This window comes from Puntigrus tetrazona, unplaced genomic scaffold, assembly GCF_018831695.1.
Source record: "Puntigrus tetrazona isolate hp1 unplaced genomic scaffold, ASM1883169v1 S000000095, whole genome shotgun sequence".
Taxonomy (NCBI): Eukaryota; Metazoa; Chordata; class Actinopteri; order Cypriniformes; family Cyprinidae; genus Puntigrus; species Puntigrus tetrazona.
Genome location: NW_025047772.1, coordinates 201,041 through 220,536, shown reverse-complemented (window position 1 = coordinate 220,536; position 19,496 = coordinate 201,041). Strand labels below are relative to the sequence as shown.

At 37.9% G+C, this 19,496-nt stretch overlaps 1 protein-coding gene across 1 annotated transcript; it reads left to right on the top strand.

Annotated features, from left to right (window-relative positions):
* The first annotated feature begins 5,425 nt into the window (after window positions 1–5,425).
* On the top strand, window positions 5,426–7,048 carry LOC122332487 (protein NLRC3-like). Its single transcript, XM_043229808.1, has 2 exons — window positions 5,426–6,311; window positions 6,408–7,048. Exons 1-2 carry the CDS (start codon window positions 5,446–5,448, stop codon window positions 6,460–6,462), a joined length of 921 nt encoding a protein of 306 aa, XP_043085743.1. The 5' UTR covers window positions 5,426–5,445; the 3' UTR covers window positions 6,463–7,048.
* The last annotated feature ends 12,448 nt before the right edge of the window (window positions 7,049–19,496 follow it).

The following is a 19,496-nucleotide window of genomic DNA, read 5'->3' as shown; positions in this document are numbered from 1 at the left end:
TTAAACTTTAGAAATGCGAATTCCTCAAGACTCAAGTGGCTTACCTGGGGTATATCATTAGTCCGGAGGGGGTAACGATGGACAAGCACAAGGTCAAAGCAGTCGTGGAGTGGCCTCGCCCTACCACAGTCAAGGAATTACAACAATTTCTGGGTTTCTCTAATTTTTATCGGAGGTTTATTCGCAATTTTAGTATATCGTATAGTCGCTCCACTCACCTCTCTGGTCAAGAGAAATCACATCGCCTTTCACCCGCCAGCATCCAAGCATTCAATCTGCTTAAGGAATAGTTCACATCCGCCCCGATACATCATCACCCAGATCCCAACCGGGAGTTTATAGTAGAGGTTGAAGCATCCAATGTGGGTATTGGTGCTATTTTGTCTCAACGTCACGGGCAGCCAGCAAAACTCTTTCTGTGCGCTTACTTCTCCCGCAAGCTTAACTCAGCTGAACGCAACTATGATGTGGGAGAGAGAGCTCCTTGCAATGAAATCCGGCATTGGCTAGAGGGAGCTTAATTACCGTTCACTATCCTTACCGACCACAGAAACCTTGAGTACATCCAATTCGCCAAACGTCTAAACTCGCGACAAGCCAGATGGCCTCTGTTTTTCTCCCGATTCGACTTCAAAGTCACATATCGCCGAGGCTCAAAGAATACTAAAGCGGATGCTCTATCCAGGCAGTTCGAGAACACCCCTTACGAATTTGCTCGAGATCCCATTCTACCGTCAGCTCCACCAGCATGCCCACCTAACAGAACCTATGTGCCTCAAGCTTTACGACCAAGAGTTCTCCACTGGGTTCATGATACCCCCAGCGCTGGTCATCCAGGCATCACAGCAACCCTTCAGCTAGTCAGCAATTGCTTCTGGTGGTCAACTATCCGCACTGACACTATCCACTTTGTTCAACAATGTGAAACATGCAACATCACAAAAACTTTTCATCAGCGCCCAGCAGGACTCGTACATCCTCTTCCCATACTGGAAAGACCATGGTCTCATATATCGATTTCGTGACTGATCTACCGGTCTCCAATTCATTTACCACAGTGCTCACGGTTGTTGACCGGTTTTCCAAATCGTGCAGGTTTATACCTCTGCCTAAATTACCCACAGCCTGGGAAACTGCCGAGGTGCTTTTGCAGCAAGTATTCCACAGATATTACGGTTCAGAGTCCGGATGAATGTTTGATTCTATAACACCAATAGTCGTAAAAATATATATCAATTATACATTTTGAAGTAATTAAGCAATTAAGCTTTAAGAAACCCATCCATCTTATTAAAGCCCAACACAAACATGATCAATAACTCCAGTACTTCACCAATACACTAATATTTGACGCATGAATCTGTGTTTTCTGTTCTTTTACTAATAAACTAATATGTAACCCTGGAGCACAAAAGCCAGGGTGGATCAGAATAAATCATCTTTCCACTGATGTATGGTTTGTTGTGAATCAGACTCTATTTGTCTGAGAACTGAGGGAGCAAAAAACATAAATACTGAGAAAACCTCCTTTCAAGTTGTCTGAACGAACTTCTCAGCAATGAATATTACTAATCAAAAATGAGGTTTTGACAAAATATCTTCATGAAACACGATCTTTACTAAATAGCCTAATGCTTTTTGGCATGAAAGAAAAATGTTATATATATATCATCATTAAGTAAAATAATTTTCATAAAAATGTTTTCAAATATCGCACTTTATTTTTTGCTATAGTTTGTGTTTTAAAATACATGCATATAATAAAAGCATAAATATATGCTTATGTATGATTTATGATTTGTAAATAATAAAATAACTCTTTAATTTTAGAAACGGTTGAAAATGCATGTGGTTTTAATGTCAAGTTCATTATTCAATAATGTAATAAATATTAAAAAAATAATGACAACGCTAAAGGTAAAGCATATAATAAACATTAATTCATTTTAATCGATTAAAGTACTATTTTTAAAAATATATATTTTATTATATTGTATATAATAATACATATTTATATTTTATTAAATAATTTATTATATAATTATTATATAATAATATATTCAAAACAACATGTATAATTTTTTAGATTATAATTAATATTTACTTGACTTATTTTATCATTAAAATACATATTATTTTTTATCTGACTATTAAAACAAGCAGAATACATTAAAATCGTTTATATTTTACAAAGTAAAATCATCTTCATTCACTATTACATGGAAGATAAAACGTTTAACAAATACGTACATTCTATACAATGTAATCTAAAAAAATATATTCTTATGACTTTAATGATTTATGACAAATAAAATGTGGTAAAACATAGTGAGTTTATTTCATTAAAATCTTTTGATTTTGCATTTTTAAATGCACGAGTATTCTCTATACTTACTGCTGTCTTCTTGTTTTTTTGATCACACACATAAACACACACACACACACACACTCCAGTGTATACACACACACACACACACACACACACACACACACACACACACTCTCCAGTGTACACACACACACACACACACACTCTCCAGTGTATATACACACACACACACTCACACACACACACACAAACACACACACACACTCACTCACTCACACTCACACACACACACACACACACACACACACACACACACTCACAGACACACACACACTCTCCAGTGTATACACACACACACACACACACACACACACACACACACACTCTCACACACACACACACACACACACACACACACACACACACACACACACACACACACACACACACACACACACACACACACACACACACTCAGACTCACACACACACACACACACACACACACACAAACACTGGCTTGCTCTTTTTTTCTCTTGGCTGTGTTTCAAATACAATTTATTTATTTATTTTTAATTCATGTTAAATAATTAATTAGAACAAGTCAAGCTGTGATACCAAACAGGACCACAGGGAGACACCAAAGACCATAATATTAATATTGAGGAGCAAATGATGACGGAATATTTCTATTTTTGGGTGAACTGTACCTTTAACATTATGGGCGGGACTAACAGAAACTGACGAATCATCGGTGTGACAAGTGTGTGATTTCCTCCAATAGAAAGAGGGGAAATCAGGAAAATACCCGTATTTGATCAAGAAAACAATTTTAAAATAAGTATATACATAGTGAAATAAGTCAGCTATTATCATGATCGTTTAATAAATTGTGTTTATTTGTAAAATGACCAGCTTCTCCTCGTAGCCTCAGCACTGCTCTAAACAGGAAGAACCTTGCTGAGAAAAAGAAAGTGAAAGCAGATTGTTTTACATGCGACGTTTACACTTGATCGTAAGAACTTTTCTTCATTCTCAAAAACTGATCATTCATCTTTTTATTTGTTCTTGTGGGAAGATACATAAACTTCATGAGAAAGCAAAGACATTTTGAGAAGTTGTCTAGAAACTGAACGTTTTGATCAAAGCAAGTCTTCAGCTGTGGAGCAGAAAGACACTTCCTTATTCATGTAAGTAAAGATTAAATACTGTCTTAATCATGAAACACTCATGAAACATGATCAAATATGAACAAACAGGACTCATAAGACTGTAAGATGTTTCTTTCTAATCTTCTAAAAACACTTTTTTAAACTTTTATAAAATCGTGCATAAAAAAGTGTAACTGATAGTATCCTGCAGTTGTTACACATTTTTTACCATGTTTTTAACGGCTGTAATAAGGTTGAGATACACTGTAATATGAAATGTAATAAATGCATTTCATTAAATATTCATGCATTCTCATGTCTTTCTTTAATATAAAGACAATATCTCATCTTCATGTTCGTTGTGTGATCTTGAGCGAGATTCATTTCTACATTTATTAATAGATAAACCCATGCCATTGTTTAAGTAGTTACTGTACTTTTTGTGATTGTCTGTTATTTCCATCTAGAGTCAGTGCTGAAGATCAAACTGTTCAGATCCATCATGAATGAAACACAAACATCTGGAGATGAAGAGTATTCTCCAGCCTGCAGGTACTTTGAGGAACACAATAAAGCTTTTCTCTTATAGAAATAAAACCATGAACATTTACAAGTTTATTTATTATAATTTATTTTACATACAAATATTTTTCAAGAATAATACAATTATCTTGTAATATATTAAGATGATTCTGATTGTAAAGTATAACATCTGTTCTGTTTCAGCTCAGTTCATCAGAAGAGATCAGAAGCAGAGCCCAGCTGTGTGTCTATGAAGAGTGACTGGTCTATGGATGAGCCAATGAAGTTTAAGAGTGAAGATTCACAGCCTGGACTCAGGTATGACACTTATATGGTGTTTTGATATACAATTTATATTATCATATTTTATTAAATTTAAGTCAATAGTTTTTGTAAATACACTGTATGAAATGTTGAATATCTCTCTGTTTTCTGTTTTAGTTCAGTTCATCAGAAGAGATCAGAAGAAGAGTCCAGCTGTGTGTCTATGAAAGAGAGACATCTGTGATTCAGTCTTTAGATTTTAAGAGAGGAGTCTCGACACACTTAGATCAAATCTGCTGAAGAAGTTTGAGTGTCTGTGTGAGGGAACAGCGACATGAGAGAAACCCAACACTGCTGAATGAGATCTACACAGAGCTCTACATCACAGAGAGTGAGAGAGGAGAGATCAATAATGAGCATGAGGTGAGACAGATTGAGACACAATCCAGGAGAGAAGCAACAGAGGACACAGCCATCAAATGCAGTGACATCTTCAGACCTTTACCTGGACAAGACAAAGACATCAGAACTGTGCTGACAAAGGAGTCGCTGGCATTGGAAAAACAGTCTCTGTGCAGAAGTTCATCCTGGACTGGGCCGAAGGAAAGAGAATCAGGACGTCCAGCTCATATTTCCACTTCCTTTCAGAGAAATCAACTTGATGAAGGACAAAACACTCAGTCTTTCAGATCTTCTTCACGTCTTCTTCCCTGAAACTAAAGAAATGGAAATATCCAGCGATGAATATAAAGTGTTGTTCATCTTTGATGGTCTGGACGAGTGTCGTCTGTCTCTGGACTTTAAGAGTAAAGTGAAACTGCGTAATATATCTGAGTCAGCCTCAGTGGATGTGCTGCTGATGAACCTGATTGTGGGGAATCTGCTTCCCTCTGCTCTCATCTGGATCACCTCCAGACCAGCAGCAGCTGATCTCGTCCCCTCTGAGTGCGTCCATCGAGTGACAGAGGTACGAGGCTTCAATGAGCCACAGAAGGAGGAATACTTCAGGAAGAGGATCAGTGATCAGAGTCTGGCCGACAGGATCATCTCACACCTGAAGTCCTCCAGGAGCCTCTTCATCATGTGTCACATCCCAGTCTTCTGCTGGATCTCAGCCACTGTTCTTGAGAAGATCTTGAGTCGAGCAGAGATTGAGAGATTCCCAAGACTCTCACTCAAATGTACACACACTTCCTGATCCTTCAGACCAACATCAAACATGAGAAAGACTATGAGAAGAACGTGACAGATGAAGACATGATTCTCAAGCTGGGGAAACTGGCTTTCCAGCAGCTTGTGAAAGGAAACCTGATCTTCTATGATGAAGACCTGAAAGAGTGTGGCATTGATGAGACAGAAGCATCAGTTTATTCAGGACTGTGCACTCAGATCTTCAGAGAGGAGCTGGGCTTGTTTCAGGGGAAAGTCTTCTGCTTTGTTCATCTGAGCCTTCAGGAACATCTAGCAGCTCTATATGTGCATCTCTCTTTTACAAACAAGAAGAGAAATGTTTTCAACCAAACCAAACACAGTCTATTGTCCAAGATATTTTACCAAAATAAATATAATTCATTATCTGAGCTGCATCAGAGAGCTGTGAATGAGGCTCTAAAGAGTAAGAATGGACACCTGGATCTTTTCCTGAGGTTTCTTCTGGGTCTCTCAGTGGAGTCCAATCAGACTCTCTTAAGAAAACTACTGACACAGACAGGAAGCTGCTCCTATAACAAAGAGGAAACAGTTCAGTTCATCAAAAAGAAGATCAGTGAGAATCACTCTTCAGAGAAATCCATCAATCTGTTTCACTGTCTGAATGAACTGGGTGATGATTCACTGATGCAGGAAATCCAGGATTATCTGAAATCTGGAGGAATAAGAGAAACCAAACTCTCCTCTTCACAGTGGTCAGCTCTGGTTTATGTGTTGCTGACATCAGATATGAACATGAATGTCTTTGATCTAGAACAGTTTATTGGAGAACAACATACAGGAGATGAAGTTCTTCAGTATCTGTTACCTGTGGTTAAAGAATCCAGATCAGTTCGGTAAGTAACACTGAAGATCAATACACTTTAAAAACATGTTCATGATATAGTTTGTGTTTTTACTAAAATTAATGTGAATGATCACATTTCTGGCAGTGAACAGGAGAGTTTTGGGAGACTCACTAAACCAGTCGATGAGGTCTTTGTGTGATCTGTGTAACAGTTCCTCCAGAATTTCGCAGCACTTTTTCAGATTTCTTTTTCTTCAACATTTATGCCAATATTTGTGCCATTTATTGTGGTGTTTTGCAGAAAAAACATTTAACTTCATGTAACTCTTTAATATTAAATATATACTTTTTAAATTTTTTAGGTACTCAATATTTGTTTTATTTTAATCTGTCTTTTGCATTTCAACAGAGCAGTAGATATTTAGCAATTTTAGAGCATGCATTAAGTAACTAATGCAAATTATGTTTGCAAGTAACTCATCCATTCTATAGATTGACAAACTATGCATCATCTCCACTTATTTGACAAAAGAAATGTAAAAACCAACATTTCATTTCTTATTTGCATTTCTGTTTAAAGTGTTTGTGATGCTACAAATAAGATCAAAATCTACTGAATCATCCCTGGTTTCCTCTCAAAAGCTGTAGAGCTGTTAGTTGTAGTACAAATAAACCAAGGCTCTGAGAGTTTGGTTAGTAGTTAACCTCCTTTGGCTTAATAACACCAGCTTGTTCACCAGCTTTCTTCATTCACTAAGTTTGAGAAAGCATATTTGTACCATTTGGCCGAGGTACTTTCATGTAGATCTTTTCCAGAACACTTCCATTCTACCATGTCTGCTCTGGAAGATGCTGAGAAACTGGAGGATAACCTTGTGTTTGTCAGCCATGATGAAGATCTGGCCATTAAAAGATTGAGTCTTAAATTGTCTCATGAACTCTTTACACCAATGGTGATGAACGTCTGTCACACATCTGGGATTAAAATATACAAAAAGAATGAAAGTCTAAGCAAGGTTCAACTCCCAATGGTAAATGTAATTACATTTCTGAAAATTAAGACAAAGTGTACAACTAGACTATGATATTATTTAATCTATGATATATTGAATTTTCTGTGTTTATTTTCTGTCCTCTATCCTTTGTTCCTAAATATGAGTGCATTTGGTTTCATAATAATACAAAATACATATTATTAATAATAAAAATAGTAAAAAAACATCAGACTTTTAAGGACAATCTGGGCATATAAGCAGTTTCAGTGCAAAACAAAGAAGCACACAATAGGGGCAGAAAACATTCTAAGCACTACCTTGCTGGTCAGTGTCAACATTACATTGGAACAATTGGTCTAGAAATGGTTACCATATACTATAAGACACATAACAATATTACACATAACTCCAAACCAGACTCTTTCCATGTGCAATATTCCAGTAAGATATGTCAACCTTAAATGATGGTACTTTGTACAGACACATTATGATCTCACAGAGAAACAGAATAACCAAATAATGCTACTTCAGGACCAAGTATAAACACACAACCATTCACGATTTTATTTGTCCCATACAATTTGTAGAAGTACATCTTGTAGTGAAATGTTATTCTGGTACATTCCAAGACTGCAGAGAAGAAAGAAAGAAATGTATTTAAATGTAGAATGTAAAATAAATATTAACAACAAAAAATATACATCAAAATAACAATATATAATGACAATAAAATAAAGTGTAAAATATATGTATGTACATGTCAGAGAAATATGTCACACCAAAATCTTAAAGTATTGGACATGTCAAAGAGTCAGTCACAAATAGGAGAAATGGCAGGAAAAAAATCTGTGCAGTTCTAATTTTGAATAATGCAGTCTATTTTAAACTGAATTAATTGATGTCTAGAATTGTGGAGCCCAACAATAGCTTATAAATCCTTCTTTCTTCCGGCAGAGATTCAAAATTAGATACTGCTGTAACGAGGACGCCGGAGGCTGTGTTTGAATCCATTTGCTGTAGTTTATTTAGGCTGAGACAATAATCATAAACGTGAAGGTAGGCAGAAGGTCAGATCCTGTACATCAATCCAATCCAGTAAACAATACAGAAGGGCAAGTCCAAAGGTCGTAAAACAGGTAAACAGGCAATGATCATACACAAGATTAGCTAGAGACAGAGATAAAGAACGCTCGGTAAGGCAGGTAATACTGGCAACACTTCACATCGTATTCTTGGAGGGCCTCTGGTTGTAAAGGCCTCCAAACAGGAAATGAAGGCAGAAGAAGCAGAGGGTGAGCCCAGCTAGTACTCAGGTGAGGACTCCTCTGCTGGCTGGGTGACGTACATAATTTAATCTGTAAATGCTGAAAGAAGTGTGTTGTTTGGAGAGAAAACTTCTCTTTTAGTTGAGAAAATGAGACAAAATGTTTGTTAATATATAAATTCTGCAGGGTGACCATACCACTCTGCCTCCAGGTGTTGAATGTCAGAGATAGAAGGGGGAAGTGCATGCAAAAATAACAGTGTCAGTTAATTTGCAGCCTTTCTTAATGTTACGCCATATTTTCAAACAGTTTAAAACAATAAAATGATCAATCAATCTTATCAATCTGCAAGTGATACAGCAAAGTAAACTATTTTTAATTTCATTTTTTTCAATAAGCATCCTGAGGGGGTGTATCAGTGGGGATTTCCACTTTATAATCCTCCTGCCAGTAGACAAGGGCCCTGGCATTTCCTGCCCAGTATAGTGTAAGAAACATGGTAGCCCCTAGTCCACCTTTACCTCTTGACTTCTGTAAATGTTTCTTTATGGATATTCTGTGAGCTTTAAAGCCCCAGATAAAAGGGAGAGTTAATGAATCAAATGTTTAAAAAAAAAGACTTGTTTATAGAGCCTATCATAGAAAGAGGAAGTGTCCTCCATTTATGTTTGTCTTCAAATCTTCCAATTTATTAAAAAAACTACTTAAAAATTTATTTGGGTTTTTGGCACGATTAAAATCACCACCTACAATCACATGTGAATCAGTGAAATCAGACAGTAAAATGAAATATTTTAAGAAAGAAGGCAAGGTCATCAAAGTTCTGACAATATACACTGAGAAGTGAAATATACAGTACATATATTCATATATACATATATAATATATAATATACATTAACATGAAATAAATAAACGTAGCCAGTTACCAAGCTGTAACGACCATTTGAATCACTGAGTGGAAACATGTCTTAAAGGAACTGTTTAACAGATTAAGATTGCAACTCTTCTAGCCTTGCTGGAGAATGTAGAGCGGAAAATATGACCAACCCAGCTGCATTTGAGCATCTTCTCTTTGGTGGGCCTAATATGTGTCTCTTGTAAGTACATAACATTGGCAGATAGCGATTTTAAATGTGACAATACTTTACCTCGCTTAAGCACTTGTCCCAGGCTACTGCATTCCAGCTGGTAAAGACCACTGCCTCTTGAAGGTAAATTAAGATTCATACAAAAGTTGAAAATGAAATATATACACCCTTTGAAAACAAGCATGAAAAGTGCTTATAATAATAAATACTAATAAAAAAAGAACTTGCACAAAAAGAGAACCAAGAACATTACCCTCCTACCCCCGCCCCACTTTCCCAAACAAAGTGAGAATACACACCCCCAAGATTCACTGGGGATTGCGGACCATCTGAACAGTAAACTACAGCTTAAGATAAAAGCCCAGAAGCTCTCTCCAATCACATGAACACATATCATAAACAACAAAAACAGTCAAACTAATGCTTCAGTCTAAGCGACTGCTGAGTAGGAATCACGTACCAGTGCATGTCCAGCCTGCATATACTGTATATGAGGTATATTTAAGACAGCACCCCAGTGAGTGTCTCAAGGTCTTGGGGAAAATACCTTGTCAGTAGTGCTGTGGGTGAAGCGTAGTTTCTCCGTGAGATGATCCTTACACAGGCACTCTGGAGATGCTTCGAACATCACTAATTTCAGCCGGGAAGATCTGGAAAGATGTGTATTGGTCTGCCCTCGTAGTGAAAAGGAAACTGTTGAAGAACCAGTTAAAGTATTTTTTCTTCTTGGAAAGTGATGAATCCATAAATAGTTTTATGACAAAGGGCTTCATTCTCTGATTGTATTTTCTCACACTTCTGCTCAATGTGAGAGAGCAGATGGTCAAAATCTGCAGTAGCATTTACAACCTCAATTGATTCTATCCCAGAGCCTCAAAAAAGATGCCTGAGTGGACACCAAAGATGCTTCCACAAAAAAAAACTAATCGGTCTGTCATCATTTTGCTCATATTCTTTAATGTAAAAAGAATACTGCTAGATTCAGACTCAAAACCAGACTCTGCAGAGACTGAAGCGGCCTGTTCTGCCATCTCCAGCGGTGACTGAGCAGGAGGATCATTCAATGGTTCACCCCTTCGTCTTAGGTTTTGTCGTTGTATAGTTCTTTACTAATCAAAGTTATGTAAAGATACAAGTGAAACCCAGAGTAATCACAGTAGAGACCTAAAAATATAAAATATATAGAGCAGCTTCACTAAAACACGACTACTCCATTCAGTACTTTTGTTCAATCTAATTGTTTGTCTTGTTCTTTACTCAGGCTATGTGGATGCAATCTCACTGCTCAGTCTTGTGGACGTTTGTCTTCAGTTTTACAATCCTCAAACACAAACATCCTGAGAGAGCTGGACCTGAGTAACAATGACCTGCAGGATTCAGGAGTGAAGCTGCTCTCTAAAGGACTGAAGAGTCCAAACTGTCATCTGGAGATTCTGAGGTAAATGCTTTCAATAAAACAAATAAGAAAAATGTGTTTATCAAATTGAAAAGCTTGCAGTATCATTTTAATATTAGCTCTATATTTATTTATATGTGACCCTGGACCACAAAACCAGTCTGAAGAGTAAAGTTTTCATCTTAAAGCTGAATAAATAAGCATTGAGGTGTTTTTATTTTTGATGGTTTATTAGGTTATGACAATATTTATCCAAGAGACAAATATTTGAAAATCTATGATTTGAAGCAACAAAAAATCACCTTTATAGTTGTCTAAAAGTCCTTAGCAATGCACATTACAATTTAAAAGTATGTTTTTAAACATTTAATTGACAAAATAAATTGTCAAAATATCTTCATGGAACATGATTTTAACTTTAGATCCTAGTCATTTTCGGCATAAAAAAATACAATTTTGACCCATGAACTCTATTTTTTGGCAATTGCTTATTACATTATTCCCATGTGACTTGTACACGATAGAGGCAGTTTTGAACAGATAATATTTATATTGAGGCAAAATGCAATAACTTGTTTGAATAAATAGTTGGACTGTACCTGTGATGGTCAGGTCAAACGATTTATTAAATTAAATTAATTCTGTTGGTAATAGAAACTTAAATCTGCAATAAGTTTTGTGGCTGATGTGTGGAAAACTATTAAACAGAGAATTATGGAGTATTTACTGTATGGAAGTTTGAGGTTCAGTTCTTAATCTATGTGACAACTGCTAGAGATTGTTCAGGCAAACAATAAATCACTCGGTCCATGTCCATCTTCACTGTTCACAAATTACGTCATAAATACATTACGTCATTATGAGTGTGCTTCTATAAATAAACAATAATACCAATAATAAATATACATGTACAAGACAGAGTAATAGCAAAGTGAAATATCTTGTCATATCCTTAAAACAGTATTTAGAGTTATGTATCGTGTTTTATGCTGGAATGAAGCGATCCAGATTAAGGATTTGCGGCAATATTTTATTTATTAAACAGTGAGACAAAACATTGTAGAAACACTTAAAGTGCCATGGTATATTTAAAATAATAATAATAATAATAATAATAAATGATTAAATTCCAGTATTTGTCATATTAATACAGCATAGTTTTTTATATTGTGGGTTCATCTTCTTGTCTGGACAAAATATACATAATCAATAAGGTGTTTACTGAATTTTGCCTTTTAATATCTGGACTTTAATGACTTTATTCCTTAAAAATAACTGGCGTTGAGTGAAGCAAAGCCATATGTGCGTTTCTATAAGGCTGTGATGTTGCATGAAAACTATACAATCCAGACCTTCATTCATCAGTCTGAAAGTCTGGCTACATGAGACTATCCTGAATTAGTCAGCCTTTAAGAACAAGCAGAAGCTGGTTTCTTAAGTAATGGGTGGAAGCAAGAAAATTTAGAAAATTGCTTCAGATGTCATGATTGTAAAGGAATAATTCAAGGCTGAAATGGATATTTAATGAATAAAAGGATCACTGCTGTGTTTTCAGATTGTCTGGCTGTATGGTGACAGAGGAAGGCTGTGGTTATGTGTCTTCAGCTCTGACTTCAAACCCCCTCACACCTGAGAGCTGGATCTGAGCTACAATCATCCTGGAGATTCAGGAGTGAAGCTGCTCTCTGAAAAACTGGAGGATCCAAACTGCTCACTAAATAAAACTCAAGTATGTTATGCAGGAGAGGTTTTTGGGGTTTATTGTATAACCCTTATGCAGTTTTGTCCATTTCTGACCAGAGAATATTTTTTAAATTATAGCTTCACCCGAATGGTACACTGTAAAAAAAAAAAAAAAAAAAGAAAAGGTAAAAACGGTAAAGACTGGCAGCAGGGCTTCCAGAGATTTTCTGTAATTTAACGGAATATCTCTGGAAGCCCTGAGATTAAAACTGTAAAATACAGAATTGAATTTACAGTCAAAATTAATTAAATCACAGTATATTACCGTTAATAATATGTTTTAGACTACTAAAATACTGACAAATTACGTGAAATTACATATAAAAGCCACCAACTTTCAGGTTTATCACTGTAAATTTAAGGTTTTAATTAGTTATTTTATATAGTTGCTAATTCCATTTAAAGTAATTTATTTTTAAAGTACAATTTTTCTATGTGAAATAACTAAGAAATAATGTTTAAAAATGCAGTAAGCACTTTTTTTACAAAAATGTTACATGATTATATTTATATTATATTTACATGATTAATCAATCAATCAATCAATCGTTTTTATTTATATAGCGCTTTTTTAACAACACAGGTTGCATCAAAGCACTGTACAGTATAATGTAGAAGAATACAATGACAGGGGATGTATAATGGCGAGAGTGACCAATTTCTTATTAAATGCAGAGAGCGGTCTCTGTAGTCAATTTGACGTTAAATCACTAGAAGTTAAGTGTCCCCAACCAAGCAAGCCAGAAGCGACAGCGGCAAGGAAACAAAACCCCATGCATACAGAATGGAGAAAAAAACCTTGGGAGAAACCAGACTCAGTTGGGGTCAGTCCTCTTCTTACGGACGCCAAGAACTTAACTTCAGTTCAATTTTAAACACAGCTGTGTCAGGTAGTGTAAATGACTTAGTGTGTGTGTGTGTGTGTGTGTGTGTGCTATGCATCAGGATCTGAGTGATTGGTCCACGGGCGCATCTAGGTGTTCTGGTCTCTGATGAACATAATCTCTGGGTGCTGATCCACCATCTAGTCTGGATACAAACTGAAAACAGATTGAGAAAGAGACAGGACTAATATTAAGCGTGAGATACCTTTCTTTTTCACGATGTCACAAGTACATCGTATTGTAGAATAGTGTTCCCGGTTCCAGCAAATCTAAGTAATGCAGCCTAAAATCCTTTAACGGATTTGAATAATAAAAGTGTGTTGGTGTGTTATGTGTAGGCTAAGTTAAAAGATGTGTTCTTAATCTAGATTTAAACCTCCCTTTTACATTTACATTTACATTTACATTTAGTCATTTTGCAGACGCTTTTATCCAAAGCGACTTACAATTGAGAGTACAACAGCGATTCATTTTTTGGAGAGACAAACAGACAGAGTAAGTGCTTATAACACTCCAGTCACAGGGAGTGTTCAAATTAGTATTTTTTTAGGTTTTCAGCTGTTTCTTCAAAGATTGACAGAGATCCAGCATTCCCGGATATGTAAGTGGGAAGATCGCTTCCACCAGCCAGGAACAGAGAGGCGAGAAAGTTCTGGAGAGTGATTTCGAGCCTCTTTGAGATGGTACCACGAGGCGCCGCTCGCTAGCAGATCTCAGACTTCTAGAGGGTGTGTAGATTTGTAATGAGTGAGTGGAAGTAGACCGGTGCGAGTCTGTGGTTGTTCTATATGCAAGCATCAGTGCCTTGAACTTGATGCGAGCTGCAATCGGTAGCCAATGTAAGGAGATAAAGAGAGGTGTAACATGGGTTCTCTTGGGCTCATTGAATACCAGCCGTGCTGCTGCATTCTGAATCATTTGTAGAGGTTTTATTGTGTTTGATGGAAGTCCAGCCAAGAAGAGCATTGCAGTAGTCCAGTCCTAGAAATGACAAGGGCCTGGACAAGTAGCTGTGCAGCTTGCTCTGTTAGAAAGGGCCTGATCTTTCTGATGTTGTGTAGTGCAAACCTGCAGGATCGAGCAGTATTTGCAATGTGATCTTTGAAGGTTAGTTGGTCATCGAGGATTACACCAAAATTTCTGACTGAGGTTGATGGGGTAATTGACGAAGAACCTAGCTGGATGGTGAAGTCGTGTTGTGTAGTTGGAGTGGCAGGGAATACAAGCAGCTCAGTCTTTGTCAGGTTGAGCTGTAGATGGTACTCTTGCATCCATGTCGCAGATGTCCGCCAGGCAACCCGAGATCCGAGTAGCTACCGTTGGATCGCCTGGATGAAAAGAGAGGTAGAGCTGTGTGTCATCGGCGTAGCAGTGGTAGGAGAAGCCGTGAGCCTGTATGATGGGGCCTAGCGATGTAGTGTAAATGGAGAAGAGGAGGGGGACTAAGAACCGATCCCTGAGGAACCCCAGTGACCAGTTGATGTGCGGTGGATACATCTCCTCCCCAGGCCACCCTAAAAACCTACCAGTGAGATAGGATTCGAACCAACGAAGTAGGATCCCAGAGATGCCCAGTGATGAGAGGGTAGACAGCAGGATCTGATGATTCACGGTGTCAAAAAGCAGCGGATAGATCCAGCAGAATGAGAACTGATGATTTGGATTCAGCTCTTGCAGTCCGCAGAACTTCCGGTGACTGAGAGCAGCGCGGTCTCAGTTGAATAGGCAGCACCTGAAACCTGATTGGTTATGGTCCAGTTTGTTGTTTTAGAGAAAAGAAACAGTGATACCTGGTTGAAAACCACTCTTTCAAGTGTTTTCGCTTATGAATGGGAAGAGAGACTGGCCTGTAGTTATCAATAAGGGAAGTGTTTAAAGTGGGCTTTTTTTGAGCAGTGGGGTTACCCGAGCCTGCTTAAATGCTGTGGGAAGGTGCCTGTGAGGAGAGATGTGTTGATGATGTGCGTGAGTGCCGGCAAGACAGTGGGGAGATTGCTTGCAGAAGATGAGAGGGTATGGGGTCTAGCGGACATGTTGTTGGATGGCTGGAGAGGAGAAGTTTGATACTTCTGTCTCAGTGAGGAGCAGAAGGGAGAAAGTGGATGAATCGGTAGTCGATCACGGCTGGTTGAGGTTGTGCGTTGGGGCTGAGAACTGGCTACTGATCGTTTTGTTTTATTTGTAAAAATGTGGCAAAATGGGCCAGGTGATATTGAGGTGGTGGAGTTGTGAGGGGGATAGAGCAGGAGTTAAATGATCTGGAAGAGCTTACGTGTGGTCTGGAAGTGTTGTTGATCTTGCTATGGTAAATATGATGATTTGGCAGAAAAGGTTTCGGCAGAGAAGAGGAAGAAAGCAAAGTCTGATACCTGCTCAGGTCTGTCAAATCTTTAGATTTGCGCCACTCTCTCTCCGCTGCCCTGAGTTTGACCCAGTGCTCACGGAGAACATCAGACAATCCAGGGGGTTAGAGGTGGCAGTCCGTGCTGGCCTGGAGGAGAGAGGGCAGATGTCATCTAGACAGGAGGTTTGAGCACTGAACAAGGTATCTGTAGCTGCATTCACATCCAAAGAAGAGAAATGGGTAGGTGAGGGAAGGAAGGGAGGACAAGGCAGAGGAGAGATGGGAGGAGAAAGGGAAACGAAGGTTACGTCCGAAAGTAAGCAGTATAGGGTTGGTTGCACAGAGATAGGAAAATGCAGCGGAAATGTAAGAAGGAAATGGTCAGACATGTAGGCCAGTTAGTGCTGAACTCAGGTCATGCAGTATAACTGCGTGTGAAAATTAAATCAAGCTGGTTGCCTGATTTGGCCAGGTGCTTACAATAGTGATGAGGCGTTTTGAGGTCAAAATGAAGCTATAGAAGGGAAATGGAAGTGCGTGGCTGTAAGGTTTGTCAAGATGAATGCTGAAGTCCTCAAGAGTAGAGAGAAGTGGAGTGCCTCTATCTGGTAAAAGATGACAATAGTCCATCCAGCTCCTCTAGGAAGGTGTCTAGAGAATATGTCCAGGGGGCGGGTAGATTACTACTATGTGGAGATTTGCCGAATTAGTAACTGGTGATAGCATGAAATTCAAAAGAGATGTAATTACATACAAGTGGAGTTGGCGGAATATTTCCAATTGTTCTGGGATAGGTAGACCAGTGCCACTCACCCCGCCAACCTGGCCAGGGTGTGTGTGAGAAAGAATGATTGTTGGCTAAGGCTGCTGAGGTTGCTGGAGTCTTCTGGATCAGATCCGGGTCTCCGTCAATCCTAGAATGTTGAGTGAAGAATGTAAAGAAAAAGCAGAAATGAAGTCAGCTTTGTTGACCGCTGACTGGCAAATTCCACAGACCATTTGGGTACATAGGGGTGTAGTAGGAGGACGTAGGGACAGAGCGTGGAATTAGCAGGAGTGCATTGTCGTCTCGCGTTTGTTGTTAGGCGAAATTAGAGAGACAACCGGAATGAGTTGGAGACACATGATAGAGAGTAGGAAAGAGGAGTGAAGATGTAATAGAGAATGAATGAAATGTACTTAAGCGCGTTTGCTCCAGTTAAAGTCGCAAGTAGGAAAAGTCGGGAGGTCTTTACTCTCGTAGTCTCTCACACGCAGGAGTCTGGAACACGAGCGCTGGGCGCTTCCGTTGGCAACTTTCGCGCCAGCGCACACTCAACAAATAAATACAAAGTGTATGCAGTGGAAACAGCGGAAAGCCAGTTCCTAATTTGGTCCAGGCAGTAGCCAATCAGAGGTCGATCAGGAAAACGCAGAGCTAACGCCTTCACGCTTAAGTGATTCTAATAGCCCGAGGCAAACAATTTACAACCACTTAAGTGCACAGCACAACTAAAACTACACACTACAAATAAGCAGGGAAACGCAAATATTCTCTCCAAACAGCAAGAAATAATTCTGAATAACATACAGCAATAGGTATAATAGACTACCCAGCGCTGGTATCCCGTCTCTTCTAGCCTGAAATCGCTTCTCTTTACTGAGTCGTCCTGTAATTTGTAAGGCATTTTAGGAAGTTGTTTTAAGGCCTACTCTAGAATAAGTTTATGAAACATTAAACAACAAAAAAATTATAAAAATATAGTAAAATTCATAACATAAACACAAATGTGTATAGATATATTTTAATAATTCATTTTTCCAAATTACAATTTCAAATGTTTGGACAATGAGAAATAGGCAGAACCCCTTAGAAATAGTAAAAAAAGCTACATTTTCAGCAATTTTCTGTAAAATTAACAATTCAATTCAATGCATAATAATTAAATGAACCTGCACATTTTACCGTAGATTTATTATACTAAAGCATTGGATGTCAATTGAAAAGAATAATACAATTATAAAGAAATACATGTATATACACAGAACATACAAGAATTTGTACATTAAATGAATTTGATATATACACATTTGCTCCATTGCAACATGGAAATAGGAAACATACAGTGTAATGTAAAATGCAGAAGTCCCAGTTGATCTAACACAGTATACATATGATTTTTTCTTTTTAAAGGTCAGTATTAGGATAATTTCTTAAAAGCTAAATGACATGATTTACTCACTGATATACGTCTGGTGTGCTTATCTGAAAAGAAGACATATACACCTTGGATGGTTTAGTGAGTCAATGCTGGATTAGCTGCAAAGTCTTAGTAGTACATGCTGGAAGGGGTCTGCTGACAGAGTAGTACAACAGTCCAGTCTGGAAGAACAGGAGCTGGACAAGGAGTTTTGTAGCATGCACCATAAGAGAAAGTCTGATCTTCAATATTTGTACTGGGCAAATCAGCAGGATCAGTCAACAGTGCCGTATGGTCAGAGAAAGTTTGTGTGTCAACTAGAGCGCCAAAGTTGGGTCAGCTGAAATCATAAGCAGTTCTGTGTAGCAGAAGCTGATGGTCATTCAACATTCAACTGACATGACACATTTGGGTCAGGAAGCAGAGAGTGCGAGGAGCAGCTGTTATTGGGATGCCAAAGGGTGTCATTACAATGGCAGTGATATAAAAAAATCATGTTTATGAATCATTGACCCATTGTCATGATACAGTGGCAGTACAAAGAAGTTTGGTAACCCCTTTACAGAATCTATGATCTTATATACAATGCATATTATTTTTAATGGAGTACTGTCTGAGTAGGATATTTACATAAAATGTGTTTTACATATAGTCCACAAGACAAAATGAGCAGAAATGGATTTAAATAACCTTTCCAAAAGTTTGCAGACAGTTGGTTTCTTAATACTGTGTGAATGGCTACCTGGATGATCTATGATGTTTTGTCATGAATTATTCTGAGTCCCTTATTAGTTCTAGACAGTTAAACTGAGTACTGTTCTTCAGAAAAAATCCTCCAGCTCCTGCAGGACTACTTTATTATATTTGGGATATTCACTGGATCATTTCTTCCTTAGGATGATGTCGTGATTTTCAACTCCAGAATTATGTGAAGACTGAAAATAAGAGTCAACAAATTTGTCTTTGTCTTGCTTTATTTCTCTCATGAGAATGAAATGATCTAGTTTTACACACAGTGAAGTCTGTGAGCAAAGAGATAACAGTAGCTCACAGATTAGAGGTTTTATAGGCAAGAAATTATACATTCCAAGGTGCTCCAAATTCATCTCAGACCAATTGCAAATAGTCAAAGTCATACCCATCTGTACTTACAGTGTCTGATTGTTCTAGTTTATCTCATGCCTAAGCACAGATAGGGCATCTGTACTCCAGGGGTTGTTTTAACATGGGTTCAACCTCATCACGCACACAGTGTAGGTTTCCCATAACACTAATATTCAGGTCACTAAATGCCCATGTTTCTGTGTTCGTGCCTAGTACAAGTGATGTTCACGAAT